The sequence below is a fragment of the Drosophila willistoni genome (assembly GCF_018902025.1).
Source record: "Drosophila willistoni isolate 14030-0811.24 chromosome XR unlocalized genomic scaffold, UCI_dwil_1.1 Seg41, whole genome shotgun sequence".
NCBI lineage: Eukaryota > Metazoa > Arthropoda > Insecta > Diptera > Drosophilidae > Drosophila > Drosophila willistoni.
In genome coordinates, this window is record NW_025814058.1 from 930,973 (window position 1) to 949,699 (window position 18,727).

The following is an 18,727-nucleotide window of genomic DNA, read 5'->3' on the forward strand; positions in this document are numbered from 1 at the left end:
TCATCGGAGTGCAAAGGAATTGATGAAATCACATTCCATTTCCAATGAAGCAGTGAAATACACTATCTAGGAACATGGAAATGAAACACACATGCTAAATCGTTACTGAACACTTTGCCAAGATTTAGTTTAACTAAACAAGAGGAAAAAAAAACATTAAATAAATTTAAAAAAAACATTAATCCCATGATGATGTAATTAATTTAGTTAATTAAAATTAACTTCAACTGACTGGAATCAGATGTGAATATTTCGTGATAGTATGCGCATCACTATTAAAAACTATCGATACAATTTGCACATCTGCAGGGAACGGTTATTTGTTAGTTGACAAAAGTTCTAGAAAAATAAGAAACATGGACCCGGATTCAAGAAGAAAGTTAAATTTACAGGTAATTTGTATTTAATTATAAGTGAAATAAACAAAGTTTAACAAGTTTATTGTTATTCACAGGGAGTGCTAAAATATGCAGTTGAGAACACTCCAACCAACAGCTGTGATTCACCTCAAAACCAACAGTTTGAATCAGATTCTGAGGTAAGTGAGCCAAAGCAATATGAAATTGCACGTGTTATCCTGCAAGTATTCAAATCCTTGGAATCCTTGGGCAATTACAGTCATTCATCGAATGCATGAACATTCTGTAAGACTATGATGGGCTCAAATCAGTTAAACCAAACTAAACATTTTCTTGGATCGATTTTCTAAAGCATTTTCATATCTTGTTTCTTTTACAGAGAAATCTGTTTTTACAAAAAGCCCTGAAAGCGATGACAACGGATGTAACCAAGGATTTGAAAACGGCCTTAGCTATCTTGGATAGCAATTCTACTGATTTAGATGAAAAAATTGAAAGCTTAGAGATTATTCGTGATCAAATCGATGATATTGATTTGGCGAACTCCTTTGTGAAATTGGGCGGCACTCATACTCTTCTTCGGTTTATTAAAGAATCTGATAACAAGATGAAATCACTAGCCATATCAATTGTGGCAGAAATGGCCCAAAACAATCCATTTTGCCAGGACACGTTTCTAAAGGAAAACTATTTGCCATATCTTGTCGCATATATGAAGAATGCGGATAATAATATTGCCAAACGATCTATATATGCCGTATCCTCATTAATTCGCAATTTCAATCCTGGCCTTAATCAATTCATTCGAATAAATGGAATAAACACCCTGTTATCCTGCTTACGGTCTACAGAAAATGATGTCTATATAAAAGCGGCATTCCTTATAGGATCTTTATCGTTGGCTGAAAAATCTATAAGAGGTAAGGTGAATGTGTAAACGTTTACGTAATTTGAGTTTGGTTTTAAAGTGTCACCCGGATCTGTAATTGAATTTATATCCTAATGTAGTGAATATTCTCATACATATATTTTATAAATATCGTTGCAGAAGTCTTTGTTAAACAACATACGGTTCCAGTACTATTGGAAAATCTAAAGTTCATCAACGAATTCGATGCAAAACAAGAAACAACACTTTTTGCACTATCTGCCCTTTCTGTAGACTGCAAATGGAGCCTGCCATTGGAAAAGCGCTTGCAATCTGAAGCTATTCTAAAGGAAATAAAGACCAAAAATGTGTCCTTAGACACTTGCCAAGTAAGTGCTACCCATACATACATGTGTGTTGATAACTATCTATATAATACAATCTATATTTTTGTTATTCTCATCCAGGACATTGTTAACAGTGCAACAAACATTCTGGAAAATCAATTTAAATCAATAGCGAAAAGTAAATAAAATGTTTTATGCTCGACTTAAAAAGTTTTGTTTTAATGACTTTGAGACGATGATTTGCATGGCTCTTTAGTAGCAAACTTTAATCTACATTGCTAGATTAGATTTTATTTGCTATAGATTTGACCTTCTATTCTTTCGTTCATCGTTTTTTTTTTTTTTTTTTGGTACAAGTTTGCCTACATCGATTTGTCCCATAAACATTAATTTATTTATTTTTAGCCTTAGGCTGAGGCTGACTCTAATTCAATTCAGAAATTTGAGTGGGATAGCATTATACTCACATCTCCCTTATTCCCATGTTCATATAAAGTCATAGAACAAAATGGGAAAGAGGCGTGGCATATTGATTTGTTTGCTTGTAAAAATGTTCAAGTATCAGCATTATTATTTTTTTTTTTTTGAAAAGGAAACTATAGTTTTAATTTCACATTATCCATATATCATCAGTATCGTACAGTTTTGTATGTTTATGACAGGTAAAGTTATACATAGGTGTGTGTTGGGTGTGTCAACATTAGTATTTAATAACCAAAAAGCACAACACTGAAAAATCAGGCTCACAATTTGTTCGACTTCTCTATTTACAAGTTTTTTTTTATCTATGCGACTAAACCGATGGAAATTTGTGGTATCCTGTTTTTGTATAGTATTGTACTACATAGTGTATTTAAGATGCAGAAATATATCATTTTCAAATTTGATATACGGCTGCAAATTCTTGTTTAACATCTATGTGGATGCACATGATCCTATTACGTTCAATGGAAGTGCACTCGACTTGACTCGACGATGTCTACTCCAACGCATTCAAGTTGGCAATGTATCAAAATCATCACCCACATAGACAATGGGTACATGGTCCTTGGTTATGTCTTCTTCGTATATACTGTCGGATAATTTAGATCGCTTGGCGCTTATATTCCAGTCCATTACTTGAACAGCGTGTAAACTTTCCGCTTCATTATGATGTCTTAGCACCATTAATTCCTGAAGAGTAACAAAGAGACAAATACAATTATTAGAAGTGCAAACAGTTTAATAAGTAGTTGCTCCTTACCTTAATTTTTTCCCATTTATCGTCGACATCTTGCAACCAGCTTAATAAAAGCCGTCCATTGAAGCGGCAACGTGCGCTCTTTTCCTTTTCATCTTGCTCCGGTGTCATCATATTGTATACCTCATCATCTTTTAGATACGTGCAAACGGAATAGGGTTCCGATTGACCCGATATACTCCTGGCCGCTTTTGAGTGCACCCGAATTATTTCCTGTTCCACATTTAGGCAAAGCTTCTCGCGTTCCACTGTATGAGCTTCAATTAGTTCGCGTCTCGCCTTCTCTTGCAGGCGATAGATCTTCTTCAGGGGCTCTGGAACTGTATTGGGAATATCTATAGCGGCGGATGTATTGGTATTTTTATTGAGAAGATATGACCGCTTTGTAAGCAAATAATCATTATATCCTTGTGGTGGCCTCGGCTTCACAGGATACAACGTTTTCCATTTTTTCTCAATTTGCCTTCGAATGTTTAAGAACATTTGAAAACCATTTGTAAAGGGATAATCATGCGGATGTGATTCTCCACCGGCAACTGAAGCGTCTAGATTTGGATTGGCATTTTTCGCATTATCTTCGTTGGCATTTTTTGGTCTAATCTTTCGCTTGCGTGGATGCAAATCCACATTGGATGTCGAATTAATGTCTTTCGACGACGATGTGGACGATGTCGATGGGCTGGGCACATTCGCAATGCCATCGTTATCAAACTGATGACTCTGTTGGATTGGACTTGCACTCATATTGTTGTAGGAGGATGACTTCCCTTCGGTGTTATCGTTGGCGTGATTCGATGACGCAGGCGATGGCGAGCTACTCTGCATCTGCGGTGAAGAGTTATTCGAACTGCGTTCAGCACTTGCAACTCCTGTGCGATGTGAACTTCGTAGGACTCTTAGATTTTTCTCATCATTGAACAGCTTAATGTTCTTATCATCAAGGACGGCGGCAGGACAGGACACGGCATTCACTTTCTGTGGACTCTCATGTGGACTTATGCATTGATTTGAAATAATCGTATCAATTGAGTCACTATTCGAGCTAACCACATAAGGCAGGGCAGCGTTTCGTGAGGCAGCTACTTTGCCCGTACGCAAAACATTGCCTTCAGTATCAATTGAGCAATTCTGTTGAGGAATGACGATTTTCAGTGGCGGCACTTTGAGACCACCATTGTATAAACTATCATTGCTTTTGTAATCATCACTGCCCTCTGTTTCATTCTCTATATCGGCGGCGGCAGCTGCAGCGGCGGCGGCAGCGGCATTCTTATTACTGCTGCTAATCTCGTTTTGTTCTTTATCAATCGAATATAATTTATTTCCAGATGGTGAGGCTTTTGCTGATGATAATTTTGTGCTTTTATCTACTTTCGAGGATAGTTTCAATGAAGTGTTTTTGAACTCTTTCGTGTTCTCTGAATCCTTCTTCTTCTTTTTCTTACTATCTTCACCTAATTCATCGAATTCATCTTCAATATCCGAATAACAACGTTTTGAAGCTGAAGTGCTGCTGCTGCTGCTGCTTTGCGTGGCAGCATTTGCCTCGGCAACGACCCGTTGGCTATCTAAACTGCAATCATCAGTGGCTGCTGTTGTTGGTTTTTCCTTGGCATCAAGAACTTCTTGTTTTTCAGTTGTATTTTCATCAATTTCAGTTTCACCTTTCTTATTTTCAGTCTTTTTTGTGCTCGTTCGTGATGTATCTATAGAGGAAAAAATCATACAGATGAGAGAAATAAGTAAATTTTTCATTATTTTTAATATTCTTCTCTATAAAATCAATAATTTATGATGTGTAGGAGGTAATAGATAAATGCCAAAATATTGAGATTTTTTTTTTGCATAATTTCGCACTTAAATTCACAGAGAGCACAGAGCAGAAATTTTGAAATTTTCGCGAGGTCGGGTCAATGCTCCTTCCTGCCACTTTTTCCACCCACCGCCCCTCTTAATACACACACACACACACACACACACAATTGTATACACACACGACAACATACCCCACACACTCCTTCCCAATATCCCATAATCAAATTCGTTTGCTCTGGATACACATTTCCATAAACTTAATTGATTATGTTTCCTCTACACTCTTGTCACGAATGATATTTTACGCATATTTTAATTAGCATTCAGGTCTCCTTTTTTTTTTTAGTATGTCACAAATGTATTATAAATAATATATAACCAGTTTTTCTCCATCTATGTACACACAGAAATCAAGTGTTTTACACGTGCATTAAAGTTTGTTTTTAGTTGTTCTTTTTTTCTCCTTTTAATATTTTACAGTAGTTAAACAACAACCGAGACATCAACTTTTATATCCGTTTATCGTTAATAGTTTTTTTTTCGCCCGTGGGTGGAGCCCAGCCTACGGCAAAAAACGAACTACTTTCTCTTATTCGTCCTTTGGATGCAATATTTGTGATTTTATTTATTTTTTTATTTACTTATTTTTCAACCTTTATTATCTGTTGAGATCATGGATGTTAACAATATTCGGCCATCCGACAAATGAAATTCTTAGCTCCAACTTCTGAAGTTTGTATGTACATGCATGCACATGTACATACATACATACATATTTATCTATACATACATACACACACAGAGAGATACGTGCACATGTGTGCGTACTGTTCCGATGTACGTACATTTGCATAAGATATTTTAAAATGTATAATTAGACTTTTTAAAAACAAAAGCCATTGATGATTCCGTTTTATATTCACACACACACTGTGCACTTTGGAAATAATACCCGAAAAATATTGTGGCTTACCTGTTGATGATGTAGCTGTCATTTGGATTAATAAAGCCATTTGTTGTCTCTCGGACATTGGCGCATTTGAGCTTGGTCGAGCTGGGGTGACGCCTGTAGTTAATCCTATCCCCTTAGGTCTTGGGGGTGGCATACTCTTTTATATTCCGATATAACAGTAACAAACTAAATATATGAAACAAAATTATTACCAAATTTTGAAACAGTCCTTTCTCTGTATGTTCTCGCATGTACATACATATATATTTATTAAAACACCTAATGTTCACATACATACATATGTTATAAAAACATTCGTTTAGATAGCAGTGGAAAATATGTAACCAATTTGAAACAATGAAAACGAAACGAGTTAAATTTGTAATGCTTAAAATGCAACTGCTAAATATTTATTGTTTAAATACATTAAATTGGAAAAAATCCACTAAAAGGGATATAAAAAACCGTTTGCCAAAAAGGTTACTTACTGCTACTTTTTAATTGAGCTTGCGATACCTATATTTTACAACATTAACTGTTTGACCAACCCGAAATGTTCAATTATGACGCTTAAAGTAGTTTCTAAGTGGTAATGATTTATATATGGTCAGTTTTTTCTATAGCTATTGAATACCGGTTTTTGAGCGCTTTAGGCATATGAATATACTGTTAATTTCCCATTTATTAACATGAATTTGTTTGCGTTTCTTAGCTGAATTGGCTGCTTTGCTGTTTCCCTTTAAAATTCTTAAGACACTACATCTGTTTAAAAAATCAAGTAGCATTTCCAATTTTATTTTAAATACCTAAAAGTCATACATATTTTATAATCATAACAACACACCAACGACACTCACAAAATTGTCTGTTCCGTTTCCACGTTCCCAATATGAAGAAAATTAACGAAGCATTTGATCGCAAAATATTTTTAACCGATAGCCCCATTTGATGTATATGTACCAAATGTACATCGGTTTTTATTTTCAGTTTTATCGATTTGCTTATAGAAGTGGATCTAAGTTAAGTATAGATATTAAATTTTAAATTTTGCTTGATAATGGCTTTTGCAATACAAATATCTTGAATTTGGAATACAGATATTATTGTCAATATCTAATATATTTACTATATTTGTGATAACTCTTGGTGCATATTTGGTTTTATTATTCGACGTTGCTGATAAATATTTTGCATACATATATATATGTACATACATATATGTATGTATGAACTTATGTACAGGGGTGAATGCGTTATATACATTGTAGATTGACGGCAGGTTAGAAATACTTACATCGCGGTGGCAATCTATAATAATTACGCATACATACAAACGTATGTGCGTTTGTGCATACAACTGCATAATATCGCTTTCCAAATCATATCTATGTGTGTGTATATGCACATACATACGCCTCTTTGTATATTGCATTAGTTTATGAAGTGATGAGTCATAAATCAGTTATACTAGTTAGATGTACATACATATATGGATGTATGTAATTACATTATGTGCAAAATGTAACTCCGTTAAGTTTTCCTTTACCACTTTCGCATCGACTTCGGCAGATATGATGAATATTTAATAAAAAAAAAAAAATATTGCCCCAAAAAAAGCAAGTGCTCAATGATCATTGATGTATGTAGTTGTATGTACACACATCTGTACGCAAGAAGTAATGTGAAATCTAATACGCCAGCCTTCTCATTGTTTAGGCAATACCCAATTAGTGCTCTTATTGGAATTTTTGTAGTCCGAGCCTGACTGATCATATCGATAGCTCTTAAAGGCAATTCAAATTGAGTCACAGGTGTTGCATGACGGACTCGGCCTAGGCCCAAAACATCTGCAGGGATCGAAGTCTTTCTCAGACTCCATTTTCTGTTTCTATGCAGCATTCGTTAATCTTACTTTCACATTATACGTATGTAACCTATTTCTTGTAATATATCTCTTACGTCGTCATATTATTTGGAAAGTTGTGGATATTGCGCTGAGAGTATAAATCGGTTAAACTAGTAGTCATACTTACATGAGTAAATAAAACATTAGAAAAGACTTAACACCCTTGTATGGATGTTGGTATCGAAATTTTAATATTAATAAGAAATTGTATACTTTTCCATGGGTTGACTGCATTATATGATTGTGCAGTTTCATGATTTATCGCTATTTGGCATGATAGCGAAACTTAACAGCTGATAGCTAAATCAAATGCTGATAGTCAATCAATCAATCATTTGTTTCAAGGGGGGGAAAACCATAAAACTGCAAGGTGTGAAAGGGACCACTATCAGCCATTTATCAAATATGACAATTATATTAAATATGTAGGGTTTAGTTTTATTCTGAAAATGCTGGTTTGGGCTGTTTCATTTTTCCATGTTCCGATGTTAATTGAACCAGAGGGGTAGTATTTTGCTTGTTTATTTTTTTTTTTTTTTTATCGAATTCTTGAATGGCAGGCGCAACCCCAAATAGTTAGAGAGCATGCGCATTGCCGCATATCTCATTTTCATATATTGATTTACTCACTTTTTTAACATTGATCACATACATACATCGTATTGCAACAATGATTGTCTCAAAAGCTATCAAAAACTATAGAATGTAATGGATAAAACTATAAAAAAAATATATTTATACCACAGTTAAATGGATGAGCATAATAATAATATTATAATTTTTCACTTTTCCGTTTACAGACAGAAAATTGAAAAAATTGGCAAAATGACGCAAATGTCACAAGATGAGATAATTACCAATACCAAAACAGTTCTGCAGGGCCTGGAGGCCCTGCGTGTCGAACATATTTCGATTATGAACGGCATAGCTGAAGTTCAAAAGGACAATGAGAAATCGGATATGCTGAAAAAGAATATTGAAAATATTGAGCTTGGTCTGAGTGAAGCACAAGTTATGATGGCTCTAACCTCACATCTTCAGAACATCGAAGCCGAGAAACAGAAACTCAAGACACAAGTGCGACGCCTTCATCAGGAAAATGCTTGGCTACGCGACGAACTTGCCAATACTCAACAGAAATTCCAGGCATCCGAACAATTAGTGGCCCAATTGGAGGAGGAGAAGAAGCATTTGGAATTTATGGCATCCGTTAAAAAGTATGATGACAATCAGGATCAAGATGAAGCCTGCGAAAAGTCACGTACTGATCCAGTGGTTGAACTGTTTCCCGATGAGGATAACGAGGATAGAAACAATATGTCACCAACTCCGCCAAGTCAATTTGCAAATCAGACATCCGGCTATGAGATTCCAGCACGTTTAAGGACTCTTCATAATCTAGTTATTCAATATGCATCACAGGGAAGGTAATTGTAACCTTGAGCCATTCACTTTGCTTATTCATGCGAAGAACGAATGAAATCAAGTTGTCAAGGCGACTCGTAATATGATTTCTATTAATGAATGAATATATTTTACTTATTCAGGTATGAGGTGGCTGTTCCCCTTTGCAAGCAAGCACTTGAAGATCTTGAGAAGACCAGCGGACACGATCATCCAGATGTTGCGACAATGCTTAATATTCTGGCCCTTGTATATCGTGATCAGGTTGGCACAAACATCTTGATTATAATTTTCGTATTATTACCCAATTATTATTTTTTTTTTGTATTTAGAACAAATATAAAGAGGCCGCAAGCCTGTTAAACGATGCATTGTGCATACGGGGGAAGACACTTGGTGAGAATCATCCAGCCGTAGCCGCAACTTTGAACAATTTGGCCGTGCTGTATGGAAAGCGTGGCAAATACAAGGACGCTGAACCCCTTTGCAAGCGTGCCCTGGAGATACGTGAAAAGGTTCTCGGCAAAGACCATCCGGATGTTGCCAAGCAACTGAACAATTTAGCCCTGCTATGCCAAAACCAGGGAAAATACGATGAAGTCGAAAAATATTATCAGAGGGCTCTTGATATCTATGAATCAAAGCTTGGACCTGATGATCCCAATGTAGCCAAAACTAAGAATAATTTAGCTGGTTGCTACCTTAAGCAGGGAAGGTATACTGAAGCAGAAATTCTATACAAGCAAGTTCTGACCCGAGCACATGAGCGCGAATTTGGAGCCATCGATAGCAAAAATAAGCCAATTTGGCAGGTATGTGAAAATCACTCTGCTAAATATTTGAAATTACCTTAATATTGGGTTCATTATTTTTAGGTGGCTGAAGAGCGTGAGGAACATAAATATGATAACAGAGAAAATACACCATATGGCGAATATGGTGGCTGGCACAAGGCTGCCAAGGTCGACTCACCCACTGTAACAACCACATTAAAGAATCTTGGAGCACTCTACAGGCGTCAAGGCATGTTCGAAGCAGCTGAGACTTTGGAAGATTGTGCAATGCGTAGTAAAAAAGAGGCATATGATTTGGCCAAACAAACAAAAGTAGCACAGCTTCTGCACACTTCAATTGAAAAACGCCGTTCTAAGCAATTGAAGGAGGATATGGAGTTCCCTGATGAGGTAAAAATCATTAATAGTCATTGAACATGCCTATATTTAAAGTTATTTATCTTATATTGTCATATTACAGAAGACCTTAAAGCCTTAAAAATGTTGATCGTCTATGGCCGCAGTGGAATCTTAACGCTCTTTTATTATTAAGTTAACAAAACGTTTATTTATTCATTCCTTAAAATACTACTAAGTTTATTTCTCAAGCTTCTAAGTATTAGCATATAGACCAAGTTTTATACTTTGTTATTTCTGCAAAAAAACAAAAAATATAATCTGTACGGCTCTTTTAAATAAACCAAATATATATACCAGAAATGGTTTGTAAAACATTTCACAATCTCAGGCATCTGTTGCCAGTGCCCGACCCAATCCAATTTGTTATGAGTCCGGGCACCCATAGTGGTTCATTTCGCACAGTATGGGTATGAGACCTCCATACTTAGACAGAGCGGCTCCACCGTTGTCCATGACATAAGGCTATTATGTTGTCATGGACATTAGCCCTCTTCGTACATCTTTCGATTTAATGCATCAGGTCTACTATTACCTTGGCACAGGCAGCGTTATGACCGACAAATAATTTGCTGAACAGTACAATAAGTTTTCCGTTGTCGGCTCTCACAAGGACAACCGGTCAGTAAAGTTTAATATTATTAAATTTTTAGCATGTTTCATATTTCATAGTTCCAATGCATAACAAAATAGACACTTTTACAGGTTAGGTAAATATCCAGTAAGAACATTTGGTCACACTAGTGTTTTGTTTACATTGTTAATAATACAATAATTTTAAAGGTATTATGGATCCAGCCGTATTAATTCTTTCTTATGGAGAAGTTACTCCCATGGAAATAGTAGAAAGTACGTATCTTTAGTATTATTTAAGATGTTTCTTAATACATTGGTAAACACGCCTAATAACCATGAGAGACAATAAATTTGGTCATACAACTTTTCTTTATTATATTGTCTGTTTTTACTAGATATTTTGATGGAAATGAAGCAATCAAAAATAGTTGAACCCGTTACATATGGCTCCGCAAAATTAGAAATCTGCAAATGCGTTATGCATACCAAATATTATAGTAACAATATTTGCTTAGTTCCATTTAATGGAAGATGTGAAGATGTCCCAACTGAAATCATTGAAATGACTGAAGCTTTAATTATTTACTTTGATTCCAAAGACGTAAGTGCTATTTAAAGAATTCTTAAATTGTAATTATAATAATCGTTTTCAAATTTTTATTTTTAGATACGCTTTGTTGACAGTATCCCTAAAATAGTAAACTTCTCTACAAAAAATGACATTCAACTTGGCTTTCTGATAACAACATCATTTTCCGAACAACCCAATGAATTGACATTCCAGGATCTTAAACAGAAAACCAATTTCCTATTCGATATTATAACATTAAAAAGTGATAATGAGAAGGACATATCGTCAGAAGAGGAGAAAAACCAATATGCAGAGATTGTGGACGGCTTGAGTAATTTTGTTTGGTCAAATGTTAAAGTACAAAGTAATTTAGGTAATGATTATTATGAGTTTATTGTAGGACAATTATATGAATACACTTTCTTACTTCACAGATCCATTAGAAAGACAATTAAATAATACTGATGAGCTCGAAGCCCAGTTGAATGATTTTGAAAAATTAATAATTACTGCACAAAATTTACGAAGGGATACGCATTTGTCCAGAGACGAGTTTCTCAATAAAGCTGAAGAGCTGGCAGAAGTCATATCAACAATATTAAATGACACTGATAGTGATTAAATGTACATATGTATGTAACTATTTTTATTAAACATACGGCAAGCGACATAGTAAACGTACGCTTAAATATAAATTGTAAAATTTGTTAACAATGACTGTGTTGGTTTTAATTGCCCAAGGAATGAATAAAATTTAAAGTTTGCTAATTGGAAATACAGTAAATATAATAAAAAAAATCTGAGGAAAACCGCTAATTAGAGAGCTGTTAAAAACGGTGACAACACTGTCGCTCATATAAATGTAGATATCGACATGATATCTACATGTCGTGTCGAATTGCATTGCATTTCATTTGTTTTGTTTATGTGTTTAGTTTATTAAATTTAGTTAATTTATATATGTATATGTATGTATGTATGTACATACATACATAGGTATATAAGCCGAAAGAATATAAATGAATGCGCTAAAAATAATCATAGTCATTACTACGATTTTGTATTTATCAAAAATTGAATGCTCACCGGAGAGACGGCGGCATAGCGATAGTTTCCAAATAACGACAGTTCCAAATGAGTTTATTGTCCAATTCTATGGGAAATACTTTGCAGATATTAGAAAAAATTATCTGCAAACTAAACTGTCCAGCTTAAATGTAAATTCCATGTCGATATGGACATAAATGTATTATATTAACTAAGAATCTTTCACACTTGCAGATATCCAATTGGGCCTGGACAGTTGTAACTAGACAAAATTTCGGGACATCATTTCCAAGCGATTTTGATATTGTGCGTATTGTTGTGGAGCAGGCCACTTCGACGGCTTCGATTCTGCAGGCCATTGAATCACATCCCGCTGTTAAGGCTGTGGTTCCCCAAAGAAGTGCAAGGCGGCTTCTAACCAGCTATGATAATGCAACATGCACATATCACATACGACAGCCCCATGGAGCTGTGCGCAACAAGAAACCTTCACGGGCCCGGCAGGTGACCTCCAAATTGCATGCTGATGTTCTTTGGAATCTAGGCATTACCGGCAAAGGTATTAAGGTGGCTATCTTTGATACGGGCTTGACCAAAAATCATCCGCATTTTCGCAATGTTAAAGAGCGCACAAATTGGACAAATGAAAAGTCATTAGATGATGGCGTCGGGCTTAGTCACGGGACCTTTGTAGCCGGAGTAATAGCCTCTTCTGAAGAATGTCTGGGATTCGCTCCTGACGCCGAGTTACACATTTACAAGGTGTTTACAAAATCCCAGGTAATCATACTTCTTTGTAAGAAAGAAGAGACTAGGATCTAATAGTGGAATTTCACTCTGCAGGTCTCGTATACGTCTTGGTTTCTTGATGCCTTCAATTATGCTATATATAGGAAAGTTAATATACTAAACCTTAGTATAGGCGGACCGGATTTTATGGACTCACCGTTTGTCGAGAAGGTTCTGGAGCTATCAGCGAATAATATTATAATGATCTCGTCAGCTGGAAATGACGGTCCCCTATACGGCACTCTCAATAATCCTGGTGATCAAGGCGATGTCATAGGCGTAGGTGGTATTAATTTTGAGAATAAGATTGCCAGATTTAGCTCAAGAGGCATGACTACATGGGAACTACCGTTTGGGTATGGAAGATTGGGATTGGATATAGTCACATATGGCAGTCAAGTGGAAGGCAGTGATGTTCACAAAGGTTGTCGTCGACTATCGGGCACATCGGTATCGTCTCCAGTTGTTGCTGGAGCTGCTGCATTACTCTTGAGTGGTGCAATGCATAAAATGCATTTAATAAATCCCGCATCTCTGAAGCAAATACTAATCGAGGGAGCCGAAAAGCTGCCAAATTATAATATGTTTGAGCAAGGTCAGGGCAAACTTTGTCTATTGAAGAGTATGCAAGTTTTGTTATCGTATAAGCCAAAAATTAGTCTTATACCAGCATCGCTTGACTTCACATCAAACTATATGTGGCCATATAGCAGTCAGCCTTTGTATTATGGCAGTTCTGTTGTAATCGTAAATGTTACTATACTCAATGGTATATCACTGACAAGTCGAATTGTCGATAGCCCTAAATGGATACCAGATATTAATAATTTTGGTCAATATTTAAATATATCGACGGCAACACCTCGCATTCTTTGGCCATGGACTGGATGGATGACTGTTTATATTGGTAAGTTTCTTAACAAAACTTGATCTAGTCTTAGATTAAAGTAATCCTTTTGTACTTTTCAGCTATCAATAAAAATGGTGAAAACCATGAAGGCATATCCAAAGGAAACGTAAGTTTACTTATTGAAAGTATACTCTTGGGAACAAATGAAACCCATCTTAGTGAAGTGAATTTCCCGCTTACTATAAAAGTCACACCAAAACCGCCAAGGAATAAACGTGTCTTGTGGGATCAGTACCATAGCCTTAGATATCCGCCTGGCTATATACCGCGAGATGATTTAAAAATCAAAACCGATCCTCTAGATTGGAGAGCCGATCATATACATACAAATTTTAGAGATTTATATATACATTTAAGAAACGTTGGCTATTACATCGATGTTCTACGGGAGCCCTACACTTGCTTCAATGCGTCGGAGTATGGAACGCTATTGATTATAGATCCAGAAGAGGAATTCTTTAATGAGGAAATATCTACTCTGGAATCATATGTCTATGATAATGGATTGAGTGTCATTGTCTTTGCCGATTGGTATAACATTACTGTAATGAAGAAAATACGATTTTTTGACGAGAATACACGACAATGGTGGATACCAGATACTGGAGGTGCGAATATACCAGCCGTGAATGACCTATTGCATCCATTTGGCATTGCCCTCGGCGATTTTGTTGGCGAGGGACACTTTAAGCTTGGCGATCATTCAATGTATTATGCCAGTGGAACAACTATGATTAAAATTCCCCATAATCCTGATGACATTGTAGTGGGAGCTAATTTAAATGACCAAGGCGCTTCGGTAAAATTTTCAAAAACTTTTATGTTTTACCAATATTTATTTATACTTTGGTTTAAAGATTATTACCAACTCGAAAGCTGCGACAAAGGAGTCGAAAGTATTTTTGCCAATTCTGGGATTGTTTCAAACCAAGTCAGAGGATAGACAGAGAAATAAACCAGATATGGCATCTAATCTCATAGCAGAGAAGACATATGGGGTAGATATGGTGCCTTTAATTTGATCATTACATAATTTATCTCGTATTTTTCTCTCTCTTAAGGTTAAAGTTAAGTCTAATGCGAGCGATTCGAATTCCGCGGGTCGCATTGCTATATATGGCGACTCGAATTGTTTGGATTCAACACATTTGGAGAAGGCTTGCTACTGGCTCTTGCTCACCTTCTTGGACTTTACCATGAACTCGCATATATCGGGCCTATTGAAAACTTTAAATCACAAACCTGACCTTAAGGATAAGGATCAATTAGATCTACCTGTTCGTATACCTGGTAGTAATTTAGAAAAATTCTCTAAAGTCCTGAATGCCAAAAGCAATGGACTAACTCAGAAATGCGAACATTTTGAATGGTTAAGGGCAGCATCGGATGCAGATTACCATAAACATGTACCTGTAAGCACCTGGACAACCAGTGATACTAATGGTAAACAATAATAATAATAATAAATTATATATAACATTTTATTAACTAAAAGATTTCTGCAGAACACCAAAATAATTTGATAAAGGAGATTGCGAAAACACTTGATAATCAGAAGTACAATAATAATACCAATTTAAATATTAAAACAACAATTATTTTTCTAATAAGTCTAAGTTTAATTATAATAGTCTTGTTTGTAATATTTGTAAAGAAATACTATGTTTCTTCGAATTTTGGAAATAAATCAATCAATTGATTTCCAAAATAAACCACGTCCTTAAAAATCCTTATTGTTCAGGATTACTAAAGTTACTGGAAATTAAATATATGGCCATTAAATGTTTTTTTTTTGTTTTAAAGTTGTTTATTATATATTTTTGGCATATTTATTTAACAGCTGTTGATATGTCATTTCACATTTTAGATCTTCACCAATATTGCGTATTTTTTTAGCTCTATCAAAAGCTTCTTTAATGCACGACCTGAAAATAAATTGGGATTCATTCATTAAGTTTAAAATTTCAATATGGTGTGTTGAAATTAGTTAATTTACCTAAATAGTTTTTGATGTAAGACATAGGCACTGACATGCCCAGCGTCCAGATACCTAATTTCAGCTCCTGGCCAAATGTCTTCGAGGCTCGAACATCCATCCCGTGGCACGTACGCATCGTCTTTGGCACAGACGACAATTATTAAAGAGGTATCATATGGCTTTGAGAAATTTTTTAAATGTGTACATTCATCCATCATTCCACGCATAAATTGCAGGGCTTCCCGCTCCCACCAATTTGTCTTGGTAATATCAATTTTATCGTTTTTACTCTCTGCAGCCGCTGGTAAAATCAATTTCATCAGTTTTGTCAAAGTGGATTTCGTCGAGTTTTGAGATGGGATGACGTTTCTTTGACCGTTGGGAGCTTCTTTTAAAGGTAATGTCAAATTGTCCGAGTCCAGCTTGGCATTTTTGATTGTCTTTGATAGGAATATTGAGTTGGAATCATTTTTATCCGAATTCCCTTGCACATCGTACTTGTCACCCACAACCGTGTCGTCATTTAGCTCTTGAATTTGTCTTGTGTCACTTATGTCCTCCCTAAGCTCATGCAGCGACTGATTAAAGTTTTGTATGAACTTTTGTCCCGCCTCAAAGGCATCGTCAATTACAGTGACCATTTTGGATAAACGTTCCCGATAAAGTCCATCCGAGTAATACTGCGTCTCCAGCATATCCCAGTTAATCGATTGGCTCATTACACCCTACACAAAGACGGTCATAACAAGTGTTAAACAATTCTATAATTTATCTTCTGTTAGTACTTACTGTAGTAAAAACGGCAGAAGCCGTTGACCAGGATAAACAAGGAACTAGCACCAAGGGTTTCGGCCAATTTGTTGCTGCTAATGACGCCATCTGAAACGCAAAAAGGATAAGCACATAATCAATTTGATCTTTAGCACTACTCACATGTCCTCCCATTGACAGTCCTGTAACGCCAAGTGGTCCGAATCCATTTCTTTCACACCAATGCAAAAGTACAAGGCATTCAAGGATCAGACAGCCGCCCATAACAAATATATCTGACACATTGTGTAAATTTGATCGTCTAAAATATAGTTGGAAATTGAAAATCAGATGATCAACTATATAATGAGATTTGTTTTACATTTGATCGTCTGGTTTTCTCAATCCATAAAATGGGTTTTCCAATATAATAGAACCAATGTTAGCATCTTTTAATAGGGGTTTAGCAATAAAGTTTCTTCGTCTCCAGAAAAACTGCAAATTTATAAAAAATAATCTGTAAATCAATCTGAATTTGGGTGAACATGAGTTTTTCCATACTCACATGATCTCCAGTTCCGGCTAAATGTATGCAAACTGGCTTATGATGCTCATCCACCCATTTATTTGGAATTAACAACTGAAAGTATGCATTCTGTGCTGCTTTAGGAACGACTCCAGGCAAATGCAGCTCCAATGGTGTCATAAATTTGCCTTCTATTAATGTGCTTTCGGAGTATATTTCTTTTTTCGTGATTTCCACAGGATAATCGCGGGGGACGAGTTTGAAGCATGTTTCTCTACTGGAAATTATTTTTCGGAACTGAAATACTCTAAAATGAATTATCATGTTTTAATAAACATTACAAAATAGTTCCTATAACTAATTTAAATTGCTTAGAAAGGATAGTGACTGAGTGATTATAATGGAAAGAGAAGTCTCTAAATGGTTTACAAATTATACTTAAAAGATCATAGGTCTATATAAAAAATGGAATGATTGTAATCACTCTCACACTCGTGAGTTAAGATTAAAGAATTATATTAAATAAGCAATAGTAATAGATAACTTTCCTGAATAGACTTTGAAACTGTAGCCAAACTTTTATTTAATCTATTAAGTATATATGTATAGTGATAACTCCAACGTTCCTAAGAATGAGAGAAGCTTTACACTCATGTCATTCGAATAGAAATATATACATAGTTAAACCATAAAAATTAAGAGGCTTTGCAATATGAGTATTCACTATTGATGGATGTGTCTTTAAATGTTATGTGCATCCTGAGTCTAGATTCCTTTAGACGACTCTTTTATGGTATTCCTAATACTGTTTAAAACGAATTTAACTAGCAATCGCGGGCACTACAAATATATATTTACGATGGCTTATATGTAAATGTTTCCTAAATCACATGTTCGAATGAATGCATTTGAATATGTTTAGGTATCTGAATGAAAAGTAGGGCAGACAACGAGCTGGCAAATTAAGCTGGTTAAATTAACAATTAACCTCAATATGTTAGGTATACTCCTTCAGCTTGGGAATCCAGCGACTATGAAATATTCTGTCATGCCCGTCCATTTCCTTCAGTACAATAATTATGGGTCCAAAAGCAGAAACCCACGGAATTGATAAAGATGAAGTCTATATGTATGCCTATTACGTAAAAAAGTTATATATACATATCGTGGACTGCCTAAATTATTAAGAAAATCAAATAATTACAAAGCTTACCTACGTAAATTTTCTGGTTTGCCCCAACCTTTCTCAAAGAAGCGTGTAATTAACATTCGACGATACAGACTGTCAAGTTTGCTGGGCGGCATTTTTGTAAAATGGACTTTTTGTTTTGTTTTGCCAAAAATATAAATAAACAAAAGTGGCACTCTGATACAGAGTGGCTAAGCAACCAGAGTTGCCATCTGTATTCCTATGAAATTTGGCTGGAAATGCATTGCACATTTTTTAGCGGCAAATTTATGAAAAATTAAAACACATAGCACAGGTTAAGTGGATTTAA

The 18,727-nt window shown here is 35.5% G+C and overlaps 6 protein-coding genes across 6 annotated transcripts; 4 read left to right on the plus strand and 2 right to left on the minus strand.

The window, feature by feature from the left end:
- Window positions 1-292: 292 nt before the first annotated feature.
- LOC6643083 (hsp70 nucleotide exchange factor fes1) lies at window positions 293-1,771 on the plus strand. The gene is made up of 5 exons (XM_002065777.4): window positions 293-392; window positions 455-538; window positions 739-1,279; window positions 1,408-1,616; window positions 1,695-1,771. Exons 1-5 carry the CDS (start codon window positions 357-359, stop codon window positions 1,758-1,760), a joined length of 936 nt encoding a protein of 311 aa, XP_002065813.3. The 5' UTR covers window positions 293-356; the 3' UTR covers window positions 1,761-1,771.
- Window positions 1,772-2,176: 405 nt separating this feature from the next.
- Window positions 2,177-5,851, minus strand: LOC6643084 (ankyrin repeat domain-containing protein 11). Its single transcript, XM_002065778.4, has 3 exons — window positions 5,603-5,851; window positions 2,818-4,520; window positions 2,177-2,747 (listed from the first exon to the last, which is right to left on the minus strand). Exons 1-3 carry the CDS (start codon window positions 5,733-5,735, stop codon window positions 2,568-2,570), a joined length of 2,016 nt encoding a protein of 671 aa, XP_002065814.1. The 5' UTR covers window positions 5,736-5,851; the 3' UTR covers window positions 2,177-2,567.
- A 2,304-nt stretch (window positions 5,852-8,155) lies between these two features.
- On the plus strand, window positions 8,156-10,398 carry LOC6643085 (kinesin light chain). The gene is made up of 6 exons (XM_002065779.4): window positions 8,156-8,192; window positions 8,288-8,914; window positions 9,035-9,155; window positions 9,224-9,703; window positions 9,767-10,075; window positions 10,146-10,398. Exons 1-6 carry the CDS (start codon window positions 8,158-8,160, stop codon window positions 10,161-10,163), a joined length of 1,590 nt encoding a protein of 529 aa, XP_002065815.3. The 5' UTR covers window positions 8,156-8,157; the 3' UTR covers window positions 10,164-10,398.
- A 416-nt stretch (window positions 10,399-10,814) lies between these two features.
- Window positions 10,815-11,945, plus strand: LOC6642961. Its single transcript, XM_023176183.2, has 4 exons — window positions 10,815-10,930; window positions 11,053-11,258; window positions 11,325-11,601; window positions 11,663-11,945. Exons 1-4 carry the CDS (start codon window positions 10,870-10,872, stop codon window positions 11,848-11,850), a joined length of 732 nt encoding a protein of 243 aa, XP_023031951.1. The 5' UTR covers window positions 10,815-10,869; the 3' UTR covers window positions 11,851-11,945.
- Window positions 11,946-12,194: 249 nt separating this feature from the next.
- LOC6642962 (membrane-bound transcription factor site-1 protease) lies at window positions 12,195-15,688 on the plus strand. The gene is made up of 7 exons (XM_002065781.4): window positions 12,195-12,445; window positions 12,510-13,055; window positions 13,119-13,971; window positions 14,034-14,773; window positions 14,832-14,972; window positions 15,036-15,417; window positions 15,480-15,688. The coding sequence occupies exons 1-7, from the start codon at window positions 12,248-12,250 to the stop codon at window positions 15,671-15,673; spliced, it is 3,054 nt and encodes a 1,017-aa protein (XP_002065817.2). The 5' UTR covers window positions 12,195-12,247; the 3' UTR covers window positions 15,674-15,688.
- Window positions 15,689-15,762: 74 nt separating this feature from the next.
- On the minus strand, window positions 15,763-18,605 carry LOC6642963 (protein ABHD18). Its single transcript, XM_002065782.4, has 7 exons — window positions 18,442-18,605; window positions 17,268-17,535; window positions 17,085-17,197; window positions 16,886-17,024; window positions 16,742-16,831; window positions 15,971-16,677; window positions 15,763-15,899 (listed from the first exon to the last, which is right to left on the minus strand). The coding sequence occupies exons 1-7, from the start codon at window positions 18,531-18,533 to the stop codon at window positions 15,785-15,787; spliced, it is 1,524 nt and encodes a 507-aa protein (XP_002065818.2). The 5' UTR covers window positions 18,534-18,605; the 3' UTR covers window positions 15,763-15,784.
- Between the last annotated feature and the right edge of the window lie 122 nt (window positions 18,606-18,727).